The 19,285-nt window shown below is 47.4% G+C and overlaps 1 protein-coding gene across 7 annotated transcripts in view; it reads right to left on the reverse strand.

Annotated features, from left to right (window-relative positions):
• The window catches only part of BFSP1 (beaded filament structural protein 1), a 71,140-nt gene that overhangs the window by 19,414 nt on the left and 32,441 nt on the right, over positions 1 to 19,285 (reverse strand). For all 7 annotated transcript variants that reach the window (XM_019462487.2, XM_019462486.2, XM_019462489.2 and 4 more), the window contains 3 exons: positions 14,400 to 14,460; positions 3,860 to 3,955; positions 938 to 1,030 (listed from right to left, as the gene is read on the reverse strand). In XM_019462487.2, the coding sequence (XP_019318032.2) occupies positions 938 to 1,030; positions 3,860 to 3,955; positions 14,400 to 14,460 (250 nt within the window). The remainder of the gene's footprint in view (positions 1 to 937; positions 1,031 to 3,859; positions 3,956 to 14,399; positions 14,461 to 19,285) is intronic.

The following is a 19,285-nucleotide window of genomic DNA, read 5'->3' on the forward strand; positions in this document are numbered from 1 at the left end:
CATCGGGCTCTGTGCTGACAGCTCAGAGCCTGGAGCCTGCTTGGGATTCTGTGTCTCCCTCTCTCTCTGCCCCTCCCCTGGTCATGCTCTGTCTCTCTCTCTCAAAAATAAGGAAATATTAAATTTTTTTTAAATAAAATAAATTTAAAAAATTTTTTAAAAGGTTTTTACATCCAAATTCACATTAAAAAAAATCAGCCTCTGTAATCTCTATTTTTTTTCCACAGTAGTTTTCATTCCACAAACTTACATAATCATTAACAGAGGCCAACCTTGAAAATACAGCCACGTACTGTCTGGGTCTCTCTGCATTCAAAATTTACGGTCAAATTGATAAGGAGAATAAGAAAAGAAAACACTTTTTTTAAATGGGCAAAAGACTGGATCAGATACCACAAAAAAGATACATGGATGGCAAATAAGCCCACGAAAAGAGGCTCAACATCATGAGTCACTGGGGGACGCAGTTAAAACCACAGTGAGATACACAACACACCTGTTAGATGAGCAAAAAGCACAAACAGAATAAAAACCTGACATCCCCAGTGCTGGCAAGGACGCAAAACAACAGAAACGCTCACACACTCATCGTTGATGGGCTGCAACCATGCAAACCGCCTTGGGAAACAGTCTGGCAGTTTCTTACGAACTACGCAAGGAAGAACAGCCTGAAATTCTCAAGAGGAAATGCCTAAGACAATGGTCAGGGACACAGTTTGTGTCCTCAGATGCCTAAATTGTTCCCAGTCTGAGTGAAAGCAGGGAAGGGTAAACCTCAAAGGCGAATGCAGAGCAAGAGCGTGACCAGGGAATGCGGCTCGGTGCCCAGTCAGACCTGACCTGAAGCCTTACTGGAGTCTCTGCTAAACTAGGCCGTTGGGGGTGTAGGCGCCCTCCCCAGGTATGCTCTCCCTGCAGCCTGGGCTCTGATTCTTACCTCCCTCATCCCACTTGTAATGGCAGATGCTTGAGGGGTGGTCTGGACAATCTGCTGCAGGATGGTGACATAGGTCTGAATTTCCAGAAGATTCTGTTGGGGGAAGGAAAGCATTCTCATTAAAACTTGGGCTCCTTGAGATCTTGCCTCCAGGACCAGGTGACCCCAGGGATGAATGCTTTCACATGTTCACCGTCACAGACAGGACAGACCACGACCCGTGCAGTGGACACTTCACACTCCCTTTAATCTTCACAAGAACAAGAAGACAAATAAAGAGGCTTGTTGATCTCGCCATTTCCCTTCCGTTACATGGATGCTTTTGCTGCTGGTCTTCCTAGAGCCCAGGATGGCAAAACTACAAGAGAAAGCAGAGGTGGGGGCAGAGAGACCCTGCAGGGTACAAAGGACCCTTTCTGACCCCAGAACAGGGCAGTGCTTCCAAGGATGGTCCCAGACTAAATCACTTACTAGCTGTGTGTGGCCTCAGGTAAGCAATTTAAACCTCCCAAAATTCAGGTTCTTCCATATAGGAGGACTAACGATCTGGAGGGGGGGTCCTGATCCCCCTTCCCAGCAGAAAGAACACCTGTGCCCAGCTCCGTGCACGAGGGCCGATGGCACAGTGCAGAGAACTGCCCTCCTCCAGACAATGGCCATCTTGTCCAGAAAGCAATGCCCCCCCAATCCCACCTCACCCCCACCCCAGACCAATGACTCTCTGGCACAGGAGGACAAAAGGCCAACCCTCTTGCCTCAAAGTGGGACCAACCTTGTGGAGTGAGCGATTCATGTTGCAGAGCCCCCCGTGGGATCAAGCTGAACCATACTCCAGCTAATCCCACACCTTTGCTCAGCTCCTACCCCCGTGCCCCGTTCCCCCTCCTCTCCTCCTGGGAGCTCACCACTAATACAGCAATCGTACGAAAATCACCACTTGGGCTCTCCTCGTAGGCAGTCCACCCTAAGACACTATCTCAGGAGGCTGCTGTTGGGACCAACGAGATAATGCACAAAAGCTTCACAGTGTGAGCTCTTATTATTATCATTGTTCTAAACAGCCTCGAAGTGGTGGGGGGAGGAAACAGGCCAGGCCTGGTAGAAAAGCAGAAGAACACCATAGGGAGGGGGACCCCTTCAGTATGAGTAACGGGGCCTCCCATTGTGCTGAGGCAGGTCCACACTGAGGCAGGAAGAGAGTCTAACACTACTCAGCACTCACCAGGCTCCAGGCTGTACCCGGTGTCTCACCTATACTACCACAGTGCATCAGTTTCCCCAGAAGCAGAAAGACACGGAATGTTGTGTCCCTCCAAACGTCACATATTGAAGCCCCAACCCCCAGTGGGATGGGGTTTGGAGGTGGGCCTTTGGGAAATAACTAGATTTAGATGTGGTCGTGAGGATGGGGCCCCAGGACAGGATTAGTGCCCTTATAAGTGACACCAAAGAGCGAGGGGCACCTGGGTGGCTCGGTCAGTTGAGCATCCGACTTCGGCTCAGGTCATGATCTCACGGTCTGTGAGTTCAAGCCCAGTGTGGGGCTCTGTGCTGACAGTTCAGAGCCTGGAGCCTGTTTTGGATTCTGTGTTTCCCTTTCTCTCTGCTCCTCCCCTGCTCTCTCTCTCTCTCTCTCTCTCTCTCTCTCTCTCTCTCTCTCTCAAAAATAAACATTAAAAAAAGATTAAAAAAAAATTCCAAGAGCTGATATCAGGAAAAGCCCAGGTGAGCACACTGTGATAGGGGGACATCGGCAAGCGAAGAAGAGGGCCCTCACCAGAACCTGGGAATGCTGGCTGGCACCCTGCTTTCAGTGTGCTGGCTTCTAGAATGGTAAGAAATGAATCTCTGTTGTGTATAAAGCCAACCAGTTGGTGGTACTTTGTTATATAGCACCCTGAGTCGGCTCAGATATAGGCCCCGAAAGAAGGGTCTGAGTGCAAACAGTTCATTTGGATGAAGATGCCAGGAAACATTATTGGAGGGAGAAGTGAGACAGGAAAGGCAAGGCAGCCAATAAGAATGTTACCAGGTAAGTTACCCCTATGGGCGCCTGGCGCTCAGGCCAGCTGGGGATCCTGGGAGTCACACAGAACAGCAGGTAAGAGGGAGCTGGGGTAAGAATCCAACAATGTGCATCCGTCACTGGCTGAAGCTGCTCCCGGGGCATTAGTTCCCCAACACCTGCCATGAGGCACAGCCACCCTCCACTGCCTGGCGAGCGTCCGGAGGCCCAGCGGCAGATACTGGCAGGTGGAGGGAGGCCACAGCCCACTGGAGAGGTCAGCCCCCGGGACCACGGCCAGGCTCACAGGTCTGCTACACTCAGTTAACCACACAGCTGTGCAGAAGGAGAGTCTGGCATCCACATTTTGAAGATGAAGCAACACAGAGTGGGGACGGCACTCGCCCATGGTTACACAGCTCCAGGATTCGATCTTTCCAGTACGCTAAAGCCCCCCAAAGTCAGGCCTGTGAGCAGCTAGCAGAGGCGGGAGGCAGAGAGGAATGCTTCCTGAGAGGAAGCTCCTGAATGCCGTGTGCTCCCTCAACTAACTGGCTTAGAGGCAGGGCTAATAAATAGCTACATCGCATTTTCTGTATTTCTGCGTTTTTTGAGCCGAAACAACGGACAGATCCTAGCTTACTCGAGACGGATCTATGTACGATAACTTTGTAACGTAAGAAACGGACATCAGTTCCCTCCCCTCAACGCACACATTACTGACTCCTCCTCTACATATGTCTGGCTCCCTGAGTGCCATCCAGCAACCAACCCATCGCCCCCTTGGTTCAGGAGCAATCCACACAAAAGTAACCCACGATAGCAGGCTCATGTTTCAGCCACGAGTGCCCTGGACTTGTCTGGCCAAACCCAAACCAGGTTATCTGAGGGACGGGCTTCGGAAGGGTCACAGTTACCTTTTTGTACCTGTCCTTTGCTGCACTGATATCGTCCTGCAGAAACTGGGCTTCGATCTGAAGGCGCAGGTTATGCAGTAAGGCTTCATCAGCTTCCTGCAATGAGAAAGGGAGCCACACGTGGAGGCAGGGATACATGGGTGTGAAATCGGCCGGGCATATGAGCACATGGACCTGCTGGGGTCTTATTAAAACACAGATTCCTGTTCTGTAGGTCTGGAAGAGTGTCTAAGATTCCACATTTCCAATAAGGCATTGGGTGAGCCCACTGATTCTGGTCAAGAACGGCAGTTCTCAACAGAGATTGAGTTTCTTACCCCCAAAGGGACATTTAGTAATATCTGGAAACATTTTCAATTGTGACCACTTGGGCGGTGGGGTGTGATTACGGGCATCTAGTAGGTAGAGGCCAGGAGTGCTGCGCAATATCTTACAATACACGCCCCACACGACAAAGAATTCTCCAGCCCAAAATGTCAATAGTGTCAGGGTTGCAAAGATTTTCCCTAAAAGATCGGGGAGAAAATTAGCATATATTTACATACCAACAGCCTTAAAATTTAAGTTACAGCTATATATCTGTTCTATATCTCAGCATCAGTAAGTTGAGTTTCTAAGACTGAGAAAGAATTTTCCATTAACGATGAAACCTTCGTTTTAATAGTTTTCTCCCAAGTACTGCTGACACTTACTCTGATACGATGTTTCTTTAATACAATATGCATATTTTTTAGAATGATTGCTGTGGTGAATGCTGTTTATTCCTTTAAAGTGGGAAGTGACATGTATGACACAAGGCTGAGTGTCCTCATCAAACATTGTGATAGTTCACCGACTTTTATCTCATTGATCTTGTTTGGATGAACCAAATAGGTTGGATTACTATACTCTTTTTTTTTTTAATGTTTATTTATTTTTGAGAGAGACAGAAAGAATGCGAGTAGGTTAGGGGCAGAGAGAGAAGGAGACACAGAATCCAAAGCAGGCTCCAGGCTCTGAGCTATCAGCACAGAGCCCAACGCAGGGCTCGAACTCACGAGCTGTGATATCATGACCTGAGCCGAAATCAGATGCTCAACTGACTGAGCCACCCAGGCGCCCCGGATTACTGTGCTCTTAATAGGACAGTGCTGTGATGGCTGGAACTGCCTTAATGCTACCACAGTCCAGTGTAGTATTACAGGTTGAGTGTCCCTTGGGTCCAGCACGCTATTATAGGTGAGCATTACTTGGGTTCCTCAAGACTGTCACTCTCCTGAGACCCCCCTGCAATGTCAACTGCCAATACCTGAGGTCTTGCCGAGGGAATTTTTACTGACTTATTAATGACTTTTTAAAAAGCATGAATGGTAGCAATCGGCTTTCATTAACAAAGGCAGATAGGTGGTTGGTTAACATATTTAAGACACTGTCCACCCTCGTGTGAACAGAGTTACAACAGTCAACATGTGCAAGGGCCCAGGTATTTTGAGACAAATCCCACTTTTGCACAAATAGGGTTTAGATTCCAGGGAGGCCTTTGGCCTGCACTCCTCAGAAAGGCACTTGATTCCTTCATCACTCCTATAAAAGATGACTGGCGTAGGAAGATTTTGATTGTTGGAGGCTAACAATAAAGATATCAGGTTTCTGACTCCAAAGGATCACCTGCTTTGAATGAGCTTTTCATGCAAAGTGCTGTGTCAGCAACTGCCATGTGGGAGAGCTGGGACTTCGTGAGACTAGAAAACAGGCTGTATGAAAATGTTTACTTAAGAAATACGTCCCCGGGGCGCCTGGGTGGCTCAGTCGGTTAAGCCTCTGACTTCGGCTCAGGTCATGATCTCGCGGCTTCGTGAGTTCAAGCCCCACGTTGGGTCTGTGCTGACAGTTCGAAGCCTGGAGCCTATTTCAGATTCTGTGTCTCCCTCTCTCTGCCCCTCTCCTGCTCACGCTCACTCTCTCTCTCTCAAAAATGAAATAAACATTAAAAAAAGAAGAAGGGAAAAAAAGAAATATGTGCCTGTGGAATTTGGTCCGAAACTTGAGCAAAATTGTAGGGGAGCAGTTAATCCCCACCCAACTCGAACTTCTGAGGGTATTTTATCTACCAAAAATAACTTTGAGTTTCTCTTAAAAGAACTTCAGAGTTCTACAAAATCAACTGGGTCAGTTGGCAAACATCAGAAATGCATCTTAAAGCATTCCTGTTTGCATAGGGTTTATGCAAGTAAAAATGAAATAAGCTATCCTAATACAGCACTGTCCAAGTCTCGGGCATAATTTTAAAAATTTCTGGTAGCTACATGGAATAAAATAAAAAGAAATGGGTGAAAGTAATTTTAGTAATATATTTTATTACACCCAATATACCCCACATATTGTCTTTTCATCATGTAAACACTTTTTTTTTTAAGTTTATTTATTTTGAGAGAGAGAGAAAGCATGTATGCATGAGCAGAGGAGGGGCACAGAGGGAGAGAGGGAATCCCAAGCAGACTCCACGCTGTGAGCACAGACTTCAATGTGGGGCTCGATCCCATGAACTGTGAGATCATAACCTGAGCCAAAATCACGAGTCGGACACTTAACCAACTAAGCCACCCAGGCGCCACTGTAATCAATATTTAAAAGTTATTAATGAGATATTTTACATCCTTTTTTTTTTTTTCAGGCAAGGTCTTTGAAACCTGGCTTATATTTTATACTTACAACACATTGTGATTTGAACTCCCTGTGTTTCAATCACTCCCCAGCATACGTGGCTGGTGGTTCCTCAGCTGGACAACGCAGCTCTACAGGATTAATTTTAGGCACAAAGGAGAATCTCATTCTTCCTCGGTATCTCCTCCAGGTTTCTGCCTGGGGGGCGGGGAATGTCCCCAGTGTCTTTCCTCTAATTTCCAGTTACTAAATCCTTCCCTTGGAAGAATCTGAAGTCCCTCTATGGGTACCAGGGAGGCCAACACTGAGCAAGCAGGCAAGGAACCCTCAGACAGAAGGAGGGAAGGACCCCAGCCTAGAGCTGGCCCCCTGCCCACTGCCCCTAGACTCCTCTGCTTTCCCCAAGGCTCCTCTCACTCTTTGGCCCTGGAGCCGGCCTCCGCTGCCCACTGGCAGACACAACAGCATAGGGGAAAATCGCACCCTTTGGGAGACCGAAACAGGGTCTGAAGTCTTTTTTTTCCTAATCAGAAGTAAAAGAATGAACCAAATTACAAGACAAGAATGCATGTTCCCAGGTACAGGGCTCTGAACTCTGAACGGTCTGAACTAAATTCATGTGCAATCTAACTATGGGTGTTCAGTTTCTGGGCTCATTCTTTTGATTAATGAATTGATCTGATCGTTCACTGACTTTTGATGAGCTCTGTCCTCAGGACTTAACGATGGGCCCTCAAATCCTGTGTCCCAGGGACAGTAACGAATATGCCCTTATACAATCAAGGTGTTAATTCCCCAGGGCAAGTGGGCAGGTCCCTTGGAGGCCCTGGTGACTGGCTCTCTGAACTACCCAGAATTATCACCTGAGCCTAGCGAAGCCCCTCTGAGAGAGAAAGCATGGGGCAAAGAAAGCCTGGGTGACTGTCCAGCAATGGGAAAGGGCTGAGGAACCAGACAGAGCCAGGATAACTTACAGACACCAAAGGGAAGGCAGCCGGGGCTCAAGAAAGACAGAAAGCAGGACAGTCCTGGGAATCTAAACAGCAGGAGGTAATGGCTCCGCCCTCAGGATGACCCAGCTGCCAATGAATTCATCTCTGTGTCTCTTCAGTTCTGGGAGAGGGCTGTGATGGCCATCATGGGTCACAAGACCACCATCTTGACTGATCGTCCTAATAAGACCACAATGATGGGAAGGAAGGACGATCAAAGTGGGGATGCAGCTGTACCCCCTTCAGGAGCAGGGGTTTGCTGTGGAAGTGATTGGGCAGGGCTCAATCTGGGACAGAGTTGGTGGAAGACCTTGAACTGGTCCTTCTGGATATCTTTCTACCCTCCCTACCCACTAATCTCATCCCCAGCCTCTCACCATACCCCCCTCTTAAGACTGCTGAGGAGGAAGCAGGACAGAGAATTCTCAAGCATCTTCATTTTTACCAAAAACTCATCCATGATTGACCCACAGTCACCAGAGCTGAAGAACAGGGAATACGGTTTCAAGGATACTTTGTGTCATTACTTATAAAGGGATCGAACACTCACACTTTTAGAAATAGAGAGGACCCCGAGATCATTGGTCCTCAAGCGTTTGTTAAGTCACATGTGTCATCCTTCCCACAAAATATCCCAGGATGTCATTGCATAGCGGCAATGCAGAGATGTGTTTCTGGAACAGCATGACCACAGTGGGGTCCATCCAGCAACCCTCTTCCCTCAGAGGCCCCTCAGCAGCTCCATGGGCCTGTGGGCTCTGCCAATCGCAGCTCAGAAACTAGAGTCTCTCCTTATAGATGGCCAGGCTGAGGCCAGATCAACCAGTGGGTCATGCAGCTAGTTAACGGAAGTTACCGGGAAACAACAGGACTGGAATCTGTCTCTACTAGTCAAGAGTTAAGTGCTGAGTCTTGACCCCATCCTGCAAGGTGCCTGCCTTTCTTTCCACATCTCCCTCTTAGGATGGTGCCCAAACAACCACTCTCAGCTTCCATCAGCCAAGCCTTTAAAGCTGCTCGTGGTGATAACAAAGGCTAGCCAATATTTGCCCTTAAAATAGGGATTATACAGATGCCTCTGCACGCACATTCTTCTGATTTGAGGACAGTCATCTGATAAACCGTCCCCCAAATTCCCAAAGGTGAGTAGGTACCTCTGGAATGTGCCGTTGCTGGTATGTTGAGGAAAATTCGTTTGGAAGTGTTTTCTTTTGTTTGCACCAGAACTCAGAAATGTGTGGACGCTGGTGTTTTTATTATGCTTTGGATGCTGTCAGCTGCATTTTCAAAAGCTCCACTAGCAGAAGCATCTAGATTCTTTCCGAATCGAGACGCTGGGTCAATAGTCTAATGTTAGAAAACATTCCAACCCTGATGCTGCATGTGTTTGAGATCTAGTGGTTCTCGAAGTGTGGTTACCGATGATGAGGGAAAATGAGAAGTGTACAATGATTCGGGGTGTAAAATATCTGGCAGATCCCAGATGTACTGGGTCAGAATTTCTGCAGTCAGGACCCAGAAATGTGTATTTTTTTTTAAATTTTTTTTTCAACGTTTTTAATTTATTTTTGGGACAGAGAGAGACAGAGCATGAACGGGGGAGGGGCAGAGAGAGAGGGAGACACAGAATCGGAAACAGGCTCCAGGCTCCGAGCCATCAGCCCAGAGCCTGACGCGGGGCTCGAACTCACGGACCGCGAGATCGTGACCTGGCTGAAGTCGGACGCTTAACCGACTGGGCCACCCAGGCACCCCAGAAATGTGTATTTTAACAAGCCCTCCAGGTGCTGCTGGTGGACATGGAAATTTCAGAATCGCTGATCTAAACCACTTTTTGAGAAAGAAACTAGAGAAATAACTAGAGTCCAGCGTGCCTCTGAAGAATCAGCCTTGCCAACCCACTCACAGGGATGCCAGAAATCCCTTTAAAAACCCACTGTCTGTATCTTTACCCAGCCTCAAATCCAGCATCCAATCAGCCACCCCCCCCCCCCCGACCCCAAAAGAAAAGCTGCTCAAGAATGGGTATTCAAGTTCATTGAGATTTCTAGTTAATTAGGATTTAATTAAAAACACTTCAACCCTGGACGCCAAAAACCTTTCCAGAAATTGTAGGTTTGCCTTCCTTCCCGGGGCTCAGGCTGGCCTGGAGGACGGTGCTGAGTATGTTCTAGACTCTGCTCCCTCCCTTCCCACTGTCTTCTCTCTCTGGGCACTCTTCCTGGCTCCTCCTCTCCCCTTCTGTTCTCCCAGCCTCCCTGCCCCCAGCCTCCTCCTGAACTCAGCCTTCCCAGTTCCCTCTCCTTTTCTGCCCCGGAAGTTCATCTCCAGCCCCAGAGTTGTTCTCAGGCAAATGAAGGCCTGTAGCCCTGAAGGTGAAGGCATCAAGCCCCACCCTGGTGTTCCCCAAATGCCCTTGCTTCTTACCCTTTCCTGGACAAATTAAAGATATACAAATTGCATGAAAAAACCGCACCTATGACAGCTTTAGGTGTTTCTTTAAAAATTGTTTTTAAGTGAAAGCATTTGACTAGAACCTACATCATTTTAAAATTCTGGGGATTTTAAAGGAAAATAGGAGAGAAACCTGAAAGCCTCCTTATAGTTTTCTTAAAATAAGCAACATTGGGCATTATTGGGACCAATAACCATATATACAGAGAGAAAACAGGTCCTGGAGTTCAGCCAAACCCAAATATTTAAAAGTCATCAAGAATTCTTACTACATCAAAATACCTTTGGCCATAGTATGTAAGTGGTATGTTAAGGAATTTATTTTATTTCCAAATGCCTAGCAGAGAGTGGCTTGTTTTAGGTTATGTGGCTGTTACAAATACAGTAACTCTGTTCTGGAGATGTGATTACATGGGCAATATTCAGAGATAACAGTCTGATGAAAGCAGCAGCAATCAATCTTGTCAACATACACAGTGATATTTTCCAAACATGGTTCAAACACCGGGTCAATGGTTTCTCCTGTACCCCATTTTCCATGGCCACACCTAGGGATGAATGAATCTCTTCGACCAGAGCAAAGGAAAGGGGTGCTGAGACTAAGATGACAGTCAAAACCATGTTGATCTGATGTGTGCAGACATTCCAAGATTTGTCCACCAAAATCCTTTATAGGACCAGCCAACAAGACATGAATATACTCTTGCATTTTCATCTTCTCATGTGACCATCTCAATGGACAGAGAACAAGAAGGTCCAGCCTTCCCCTGGCCGGCCCCTTCAGTTTCCCTGAGGCAAGGATTGGGTACATGTTGTTTATTCCAAGAAGCACTGGAAGGGAGGAAGTGATCCGGGGAAAGGAACAAAAGGCAATAACGCTGTGTAATGAGTAGGTTACCGCTGTGGACAACCAGATCTCAGTCCTGCTGGGGGCACGTGGAGAGACTCAACAGAACTCACCTGTGAACCCTTGCTACAAGGGATGGGGCAGCTGGGGAACACATCCACCCACTCCCACCCCTCAGTGGCCCAGGGCTGCTCCTGGGGAGCTAACTGCCTCACTTCCAGCCTATGCCTCCAGCGGATCATGCACATCCCCACAGCCAGAGACACGCAGGAAGCTGCCAGTATGCTCAGCAGGTCTGTGTGACCTCAGGGGTGGCCCAGGGGATATGGACGGAGCACCAACATCAAGTGTGAAGGAGCCATCTTTACCCAGAGACTCTGGCTTTGTGTCTGTCTCCTGAGAGTCAGGGACCGGAGGCAGGGAACGAGACACGTACACAAAAGACTCCTGACTACACCTGGCTCCTGACTACGCCTGCCAAGGATGGGCTGTGGGGCTCCTAAGTCACTGAATCTCACCAAGGGTGGGCCTCCTCACTGGCAACAAAGGGTCTGGACTGGGTCTTTTCTGAGGGTGAAATAAATAACCACACAACTATGCTGAGGCTCCAAGCTAGCGCCCGGGCGGCCAATCCCTGTGTCGTGATTCCTGCTACATCCGAGCACCACCTGTACTATTAGTCACTCCATATTTTTCTTCAAACTGACTCATTTTCACTTGCATGCATTTAAAAAGGAACTTTTTGATGTCACCTGCTGTAGAGAAGAGGCAACCATAAAAATAAATTCAGAGCTCCCAAAAAATGGTTCCTCCACGCACCATCTAAAATCACCCCGCACACCACCAGGGCTATGAATCCCACCCTCTGGGGAAACTAAGCTGGCATCCATCACATCAAGGGCTCTGCGATAATAACCGCGACAGGCAAGTCACATGCACTATCCTGCCACTTCATTCTTACTGTGTGGGTCGACAGACATCCGCTCCATGGTGGTGGCAACTCTTACTGCTCCCGCTTGGGAAATGAAGGAGCTGAGGCTCAGGGAGATGAAGCAGTTCCCCCAAAGTCTCACAGATACGCGACAGTGGCGAGAAGGGTCCTGTGATCAAGCTGTTCTCCCGTTTTGGCCTGCACAGCTCACTTTGGGCGCAAGTGTCTTTCCCTGGATCCAGGGAAGAGCCACGCAGATGCCCTGTGATGGCTCTGGCCCGAGCTGCTGGTAGCATCTTTCCCCAGAACTTTCGTAACCCTTACTTCAATGGGACCCATACTTCAATTGTCCAGACTCCCTGTCACAATATACACAAAGGTGTTGCAGCTGTGGTTTCAGGGGGACAAAATGGCGGGGAGGCCTTTTCCCTTAGTTTTCATGATCTCCACTGCCGTGTTTTTCTTCTGAGAATACGTTATTACTTTTGTAACAAGAGAAAAACAACAGAAGGCTGGAGCTTCTTTTTAAATTCAGTGTTACTGGGGCGCGTGGGGGGGCTCAGTCACTTAAACACCCAACTCTTGGTTTTGGCTCAGGTCATGGTCTCACAGTGAGTTCGAGCCTCACGTAGGGCTCCACTCTGATGATGCAGAGCCTGCATGGGATTCTCTCTCTCTCTCTCTCTCTCTCTCTCTCTCTGCCCCTCCCCTACTTGCTCTCTTTCTCTTGATCAAAATAAATAAGCTTAAAAAAACTTTTTTAAATAAATAAATAAATCTTTGGTGTTACTTTCCACCAAAGCTAAAAAGAGGGACTACATTCTGTCTCCCTCTTCTATGAAGAGTGCACACGATGGCACTGCATGAGTGACAACCTCAGAAATAGGTCCGGAGAGAGGTCTGCTTGCAGTGAGGACAAATATGCACAAAGCAAAATGTGGTGGGTTGGGGAGGGGCTGAACTGGCAGCTAAGTGAAGGGTGTCGGGCACCTATGTCCCTGAAGGTAGTGGTCTGTGGACAAGATGGCAGCCCCATCTGGCAGCCCGGGATCACCACCAAAAACAAGAATGGGGATGAGCTACAAATATGAGCAGAACAGCTGGGCGATGCCTGATGCTAACAACACCCAAATCCCACCTTCAACAGACTTGGGGCCATAGCAACCCAACCCAATACAAGACCAATCATTGAGCCTGTGCACTTAGGGCTCTCCTGAAGCACACTCCCACCCCCGCCTTTGTGTTTATATCCGGAGTGTTCACATGTTGGCTGGCCTGAGACTATTCCAGTTTCTATCACTTGGCCTTGGCAACTATTGACAGCAGCTCCTTTCAAAACACAGTGTCCTTGTTTGGGCAATGCATTATATGCTCACAAAGGGAAGGACACAGAAGCATCACGTGGTAGATAACACAGACAAAGAAAAATTCAGTTTCCCTAGTTGTGGTTCTAACTCCCACTGATTAGCAGACTAATCCTGGACAACAGAGGCTGGGCAAAGCCAGGGACTGGCAAACATCCTGAGCTAACCTCAACTATCTGAAGTGGTTGCCTGGGGCTCCAGGTGGAGAAGAATCCTAGAGCCACACATCTGGGCCCAGCAGGGAAAGGTGCTGTGTTTTATCAGCAATTCTGATGAGGAATTACGGGTGTGGAAGGAAGGGAAAGGGGGAAAGCGGCCATGTGCCCGAAATAAGCCACCCTTCAACGGAACAGAGCTCCATGAGCTCAAGACATTTGAGCTCTGAAATTACAGTTATTTGCCATCCCTGGTTTTGCCCAACCTCTGAGATCCAGGATTATTCCATTTGGTAGTCAAGTTCCCCTGGCTAGAGCAGAAAATCCTATCAGTTACGTTGATGACGGAGGATCTGAAGAAGGAAACTCCCTGCAAAGAACAACCCCACACAACTCTGCAGGAGGGTCCCAGCAAGAAGCTGAGAATCCCTGGTGCCCTCCATATAGCTGCTCTCCAGGCTCCAAGAGGGGAGAGCTTGAAGGGAAATGGAAATTTCTTCGGAAATTTCTTCCTCTGTTCTCTGAGAGTTCCCCTGTAGAAGAGACTCTCAGCCAACAGAACAGAGTTATCCTTGCATCCCAATAACCAAAGCAAGTTTCCTGAGTTTGGTATTTGGGACCGGTACATCGAAATGGCAAAATCCCAGCTGGTCGCTGTGATGCTGCCTTGTGTTGACAGCCTAGCTGTCATAAGCTTAAAGGTCTCGGATTCTCTGGCAAGACACTGTGTGTGGTGGGAAAGGAGTATGTGTCTTGGGTATGTGAGCTCACAAAAAGATTTAGTTGAAATTATGAACTCAAGGGACGCCTGGGTGGCTCAGTTGGTTAGACGTCCGACTTCAGCTCAGGTCATGATTTCACGGTTTGTGGGTTCGAGCCCCGCGTCGGGCTCTATGCTGACAGCTCAGAGCCTGGAGCCTGCTTCGGATTCTGTGTCTCCTTCTCTCTCTCTGCCCCCCGCCCCACCCCGGCTCGTGCTCTATCTCTCAAAAATAAATATTAAAAAAAAAAAAAGCAATTGTGAACTCAAGAAAGAGTGACAGCAAAAGAAATAGGCAAATCCTAAAAAGACACAGAGAGGAATGCACAATGGTCATTTCAGCCATTTAGTTCCATTCTGTCCCTACTCAGACTCATGGATGTGCTCAGCTCACCTTGTTAAGCCGTTCCAGCATTTCTTTTAGGAGCAGCTGACATTCACATTCGTTTTCATACCTGCAAATTGGACACATAAGCAAAAGTTGGGCAGCTTCCATGATTCCATATGTAATGACCACACAATCAGCGTTACAGAGTATATGCTGTCTCTTTAAGGAGAGGTCCTTAACTGGGGTGCCCGGGTGGCTCAGTCGGTTGGGTGTCCGACTTCGGCTCAGGTCATGATCTCACGGTCCGTGAGTTCGAGCTTCGCGTCGGGCTCTGTGCTGACAGCTCAGAGTCTGGAGCCTGTTTCAGATTCTGTGTCTCCCTCTCTCTCTGACCCTCCCCCATTCATGCTCTGTCTCTCTCTGTCTCAAAAATAAATAAACATTAAAAAAAAATAAAAAAGGAGAGGTCCTTAAGTTTAAAATAGTAGCTAATGCTGCACCGCTGAGCCTGTCGCTTCCTCACCTTTTCCACAGCATGGCGCACTCACAGAGTGGTGCTGTGGCCACCGTGCATGGGGGTAACTGGGAGCGGTAAGTGAACAGGAGTCCCCCAGCCTGGAGGCCCAACCTCCGCCCCCCCCCCCAACCCCTCCACCACCCCCCTACCCCTGCCCAGCCACATCAAGGATAAGGGAATCGTATCGCCACACACTCCTAACCCAAGTACAGCAGTGACACAGAGAATGGGAGACCACCCTACATGACCTACAACAAACACCACTAACCTGACCTTGACCTTGTTTGGGTTGCCTGTACTATTGTGTCTATACATGTGTCCGTTTTTCTGGATTATGCCATTTAATCCTTACAAAACCCTGGAAGAGGGCAGTTATCATTGCCCTCCCCCCACCCTCCCACCACCGGGGGAAAATGAGAAAACTGAGGCTGGGAAACTGGCCTATAACTTTGGGCAGATGCTCAGGGCACTTCACCCTCATCTCTGTGCCCTCAAGGCCTGCTCTGGGCCAGTGGGCAGGGCAGGCTGGACAGGCCACAGAGTCAGTGCCCCTGGGGCAGCCCTCGACCTCTGACAGAAGGTGAGTGGGTACATAAGTACGCCAGCCCCGTTGCCCTCAGCTAGGACAACTGAAGTGTCTCTCCATCCGGTAAGTTCGCTCCAGGTTAACTTGCTGAGGGCACTCAGTGTTTTCTGCCTTTCCTTCCCGCCTCACTTCCTCACTCCCCAACCTGTGCTCCTGGAGGTCACCTCCCAAATAAGCTACTTGCCCTCAAACCCCTTTATCAGGCTCGGCTTCTGGAAGACCCCAAACTAAAAGAGGGGTGGGGTCAGGACTCACACTTGAATCTGACACCAAAAACTATGCCCTGATAGCCACACCATGCTGCCTGGGTAGAGCAGGGAAACCTCCCAAATTTAAACATACACAAAACTGATAAAGCAACAGATACTAGGAACAGGTGTATTTTTCCCTCCTAGTCATCTTCTTCCCTGGACTTGAAGAAAATGATAGAGATCAAGAGGCAGAGAGACCACAGAAATCATTGTGTTTTGAGAGTTTCCCTCTAGGGGGACTTTCATCCCCTTATGAAAAAGAGAAGGCTCCTTCCCAAATGACTCCGCCCTCATTCCCTATAAGCTGCCCCTAGTATCCATCATGGCCTTCTTCCAAGAGTCAAAGCCCTTGATGTGGGTAGGGGCACAAGGCTGCCTAGAGGGAAGACTACATTTCCCAGCCTTCCTTGCAGCTAGGTGTGGCCATGTGACTAAGTCCTGACCAATGGGATATAAGCATAAGTCTGTGGCAGCTTCCAAATATCTTCCATAAGAGATGCTGTGGGTGTGCCCTTCTGCATCCTTTCCTCCACCCTGCAGAAGGCCAGGCAGAGCCTTCTGAGCCTCAAATACTGCAGAGTGGCATGCTGAATTGCTAGGCCAGACCTTCCACAAGACAGAAACAAATTTCCATCCTGGATAAGCCAATGTCACTTTGGAGTTTACACCATTTGTGGTTGAAGCGAATCCTAATTAGCACTCAGCCCAACCCACAAAGCATAGGTTTCAGGGCCCCTGCACACGCATGCCCTGGGCTCAAGTCAAGTACCGAAAGAGGCCTCTAGAAAACCATGCTGTTGTAGGGCGAGTCCCAACCTCGGGAAAGAACAATCAGGAATATGTGCACTGCACACACTCCCAGTTCTAAAGCCACCTAAGAAGCTCAGCTATAACCAGCAAGCAAAACATATTTGTACAAGTCTTACATTTCCCGCCAGGATGTCACAGTTAGCAGTGTCTTTTGTGTGTGGCTCTAATAGAGCCAGAAATTCTGTTTTAATGGCTAGTTAGCTTCGCGAATAAAACTGTTAACAGGGGCGCCTGGGTGGCGCAGTCGGTTAAGCGTCCGACTTCAGCCAGGTCACGATCTCGCGGTCCGTGAGTTCGAGCCCCGCGTCAGGCTCTGGGCTGATGGCTCGGGGCCTGGAGCCTGTTTCCGATTCTGTGTCTCCCTCTCTCTCTGCCCCTCCCCCGTTCATGCTCTGTCTCTCTCTGTCCCAAAAATAAATAAAAAACGTTGAAAAAAAAAATTAAAAAAAAAAAAAAAACTGTTAACAAAAATCCAAATTTTCTCATCGCTCTTTCCTGCTAGAAACATCCAAGAATTTCTGTAGCTTAAAAACATGTTTGATAAATAATGCAATAATGTGTTATCGTGGGTAATTTTCATGCTGTAAAGACAAGTCTAGATATTAAAGGCAAGTGATTTCATTATAAAGACTTCATAATAAGAAATGATATGGGGCACCTGGGTGGTGCAGTCGGTTAAGCGTCTGACTCTTGGTTTCAGTTCAGGTCATAATTTCACAGTTCGTGAGTTTGAGGCTCCGCACTCACGGTGCAGAGCCTATTTGGGATTCTCTCTCTCCTCCTCCTGCTTGCTCTCTCTCTCTCTCTCTCTCTCTCTTTCTCAAAATAAATAAATAAAAATTTTTTAAAAGTTTAAAAAAGAAATCATGATATATTCATATATATATCCACATAAGCGAATATACAAATGAATTCATAAAGTGAAAAAACGCATTGGCTTCAATTACCTGATTGTTTTACATAATTACTTTTGGTTTTTAGCAATTTAGATAATTGACGGTATTCATTAATGTATTTTGGTAGTTTTACTTGTTTTTATTTCATTCTGTTTTATTTAGTCTTCATTTGATGTTCTGAAAACCTGATTTTGAAATTATTCAACTATCCTAGAAGAGAATATGCCTACCAAGGCTGCATTATTTTCACCTGGCTTTGGCTAACCAATAAGTCACCTCTGGGATGTAAAACTAAATTTGGTGTGTATATACCCCTGCATGCAGGGGTATGGGTATGATTTTTATTACAATTTTCAAATCCCAAGACTTTAGTTGGAATATTAAAGTATCTGCAAGGGGGCAATGGGAGGGAATAAATGAATGGAAATTATTAAATAAATCACAGAGTCTGAAGGGACAGCTCCACGACAAACATACAACTCAGAACCAAGTAAAATCACCAAAAAATCAGGAAAATTCAACATGGCTGTTCCTTCAATGAGGGCTCAAAGGAGTCCTGTGCACCCAGCCAAATCTCAGTAGACTGGGGCCTAATAACTAAGCAAAGACCATTTGGGGATCCAGGGTTTCCTGTTGGCCTGTGGAGCTGCCCTGGGTGTCTGAACCAGTGTACATTTCCCTTTGCTTTAGAAAACATGAGCTTCATTTGAATGAGTCCTATCTCTGGACCTCACTCCCCAGGAATCCAAGAATGACTTCTCTTCAAGACCCTGTGTTCTAGAAAGCATAAGGTGCGAAAACCCGAGTTCAAGTCCTGCCACCCACAGTTTTCCCATGAAGGGCTGTAACAGGTGGATTTCCAGATCCTTTCTTCTGGCTCCAAATCTGTTTTTAGGGATCATACCCAGAAACAGGGCTGATAGGAATGAAATCAATGAGTCTGACTGATTAGTATGTTCAGTACACACTGTTGAATAACCTGCCCAAGATTCAGATTAAGCATGTGGAACTCAGGGGCACCTGGGTGGCTCAGTCAGTTAAGCGTCTGACTTCGGCTCAGGTCATGATCTCACAGTTGGTGAGTTCCAGCCTGGCATTGGGCTCTGTGCTGACAGCTCAGAGCCTGGAGCCTGCTTTGGATTCTGTGTCTCCCAAGCTCTCTGCCCCTCCCCCACTTGTGTTCTATCTCTCTCTCAAAAATAAATATTAAAAAAAAAATTCTTTTAAAGAACGTGGAACTCAAACATAGAGCACGTTTGGACAAGACGCTCTGACTACCCTAGACCAGGGGCCCCCAAACCTGGCTGTTCATCAGTGGAGCTCATAAAACTTAAAATTCCTGGGCCCCATCTGAGGTCCAGGGTGGGGCCTGGACATCTGTATATTTAAATTAATTTATGTAATTTTAAAATAGATAAATCTCTTACACAAAATAGACAATTTTTTTTAATTACCTAAAAAGCTGTTCCATTAAAAGTCTCCCTTCCTATCTCTCCCATTGCCCAGCTCCTACTCCCCTATCCTCCACAGGTAATCAGTTCCATTGGGGTTTTGCATGTGTCTGTGTCCCCTTTTTCCTAATGCAAGCAAAAAATTCTACTCTTCTCCCCCTTTTTTTTAAAAGTAAAGGATAGTAACATGCTATTCTCTTGTTTTACAATTGGGTAGCATCTCATTGCATATATGAAGCACAATCTGATCTCCTATGAATAGGCATTTAGGTTCATTCCAGGCTTTTGCTAATGCAGATCACACCGCCACGTTGGCATGTATTTTACACCGGCCGGATCATCAAAAAATAAATTCCTTGGGAATGCAAGCTGGTGCAGCCACTCTGGAAAACAGTATGGAGGTTCCTCAAAAAACTAAAATTAGAACTACCCTACGACCCA

Source organism: Panthera pardus, unplaced genomic scaffold (genome assembly GCF_024362965.1).
Source record: "Panthera pardus isolate Hobbes unplaced genomic scaffold, ASM2436296v1 HiC_scaffold_25, whole genome shotgun sequence".
Lineage (NCBI taxonomy): Eukaryota > Metazoa > Chordata > Mammalia > Carnivora > Felidae > Panthera > Panthera pardus.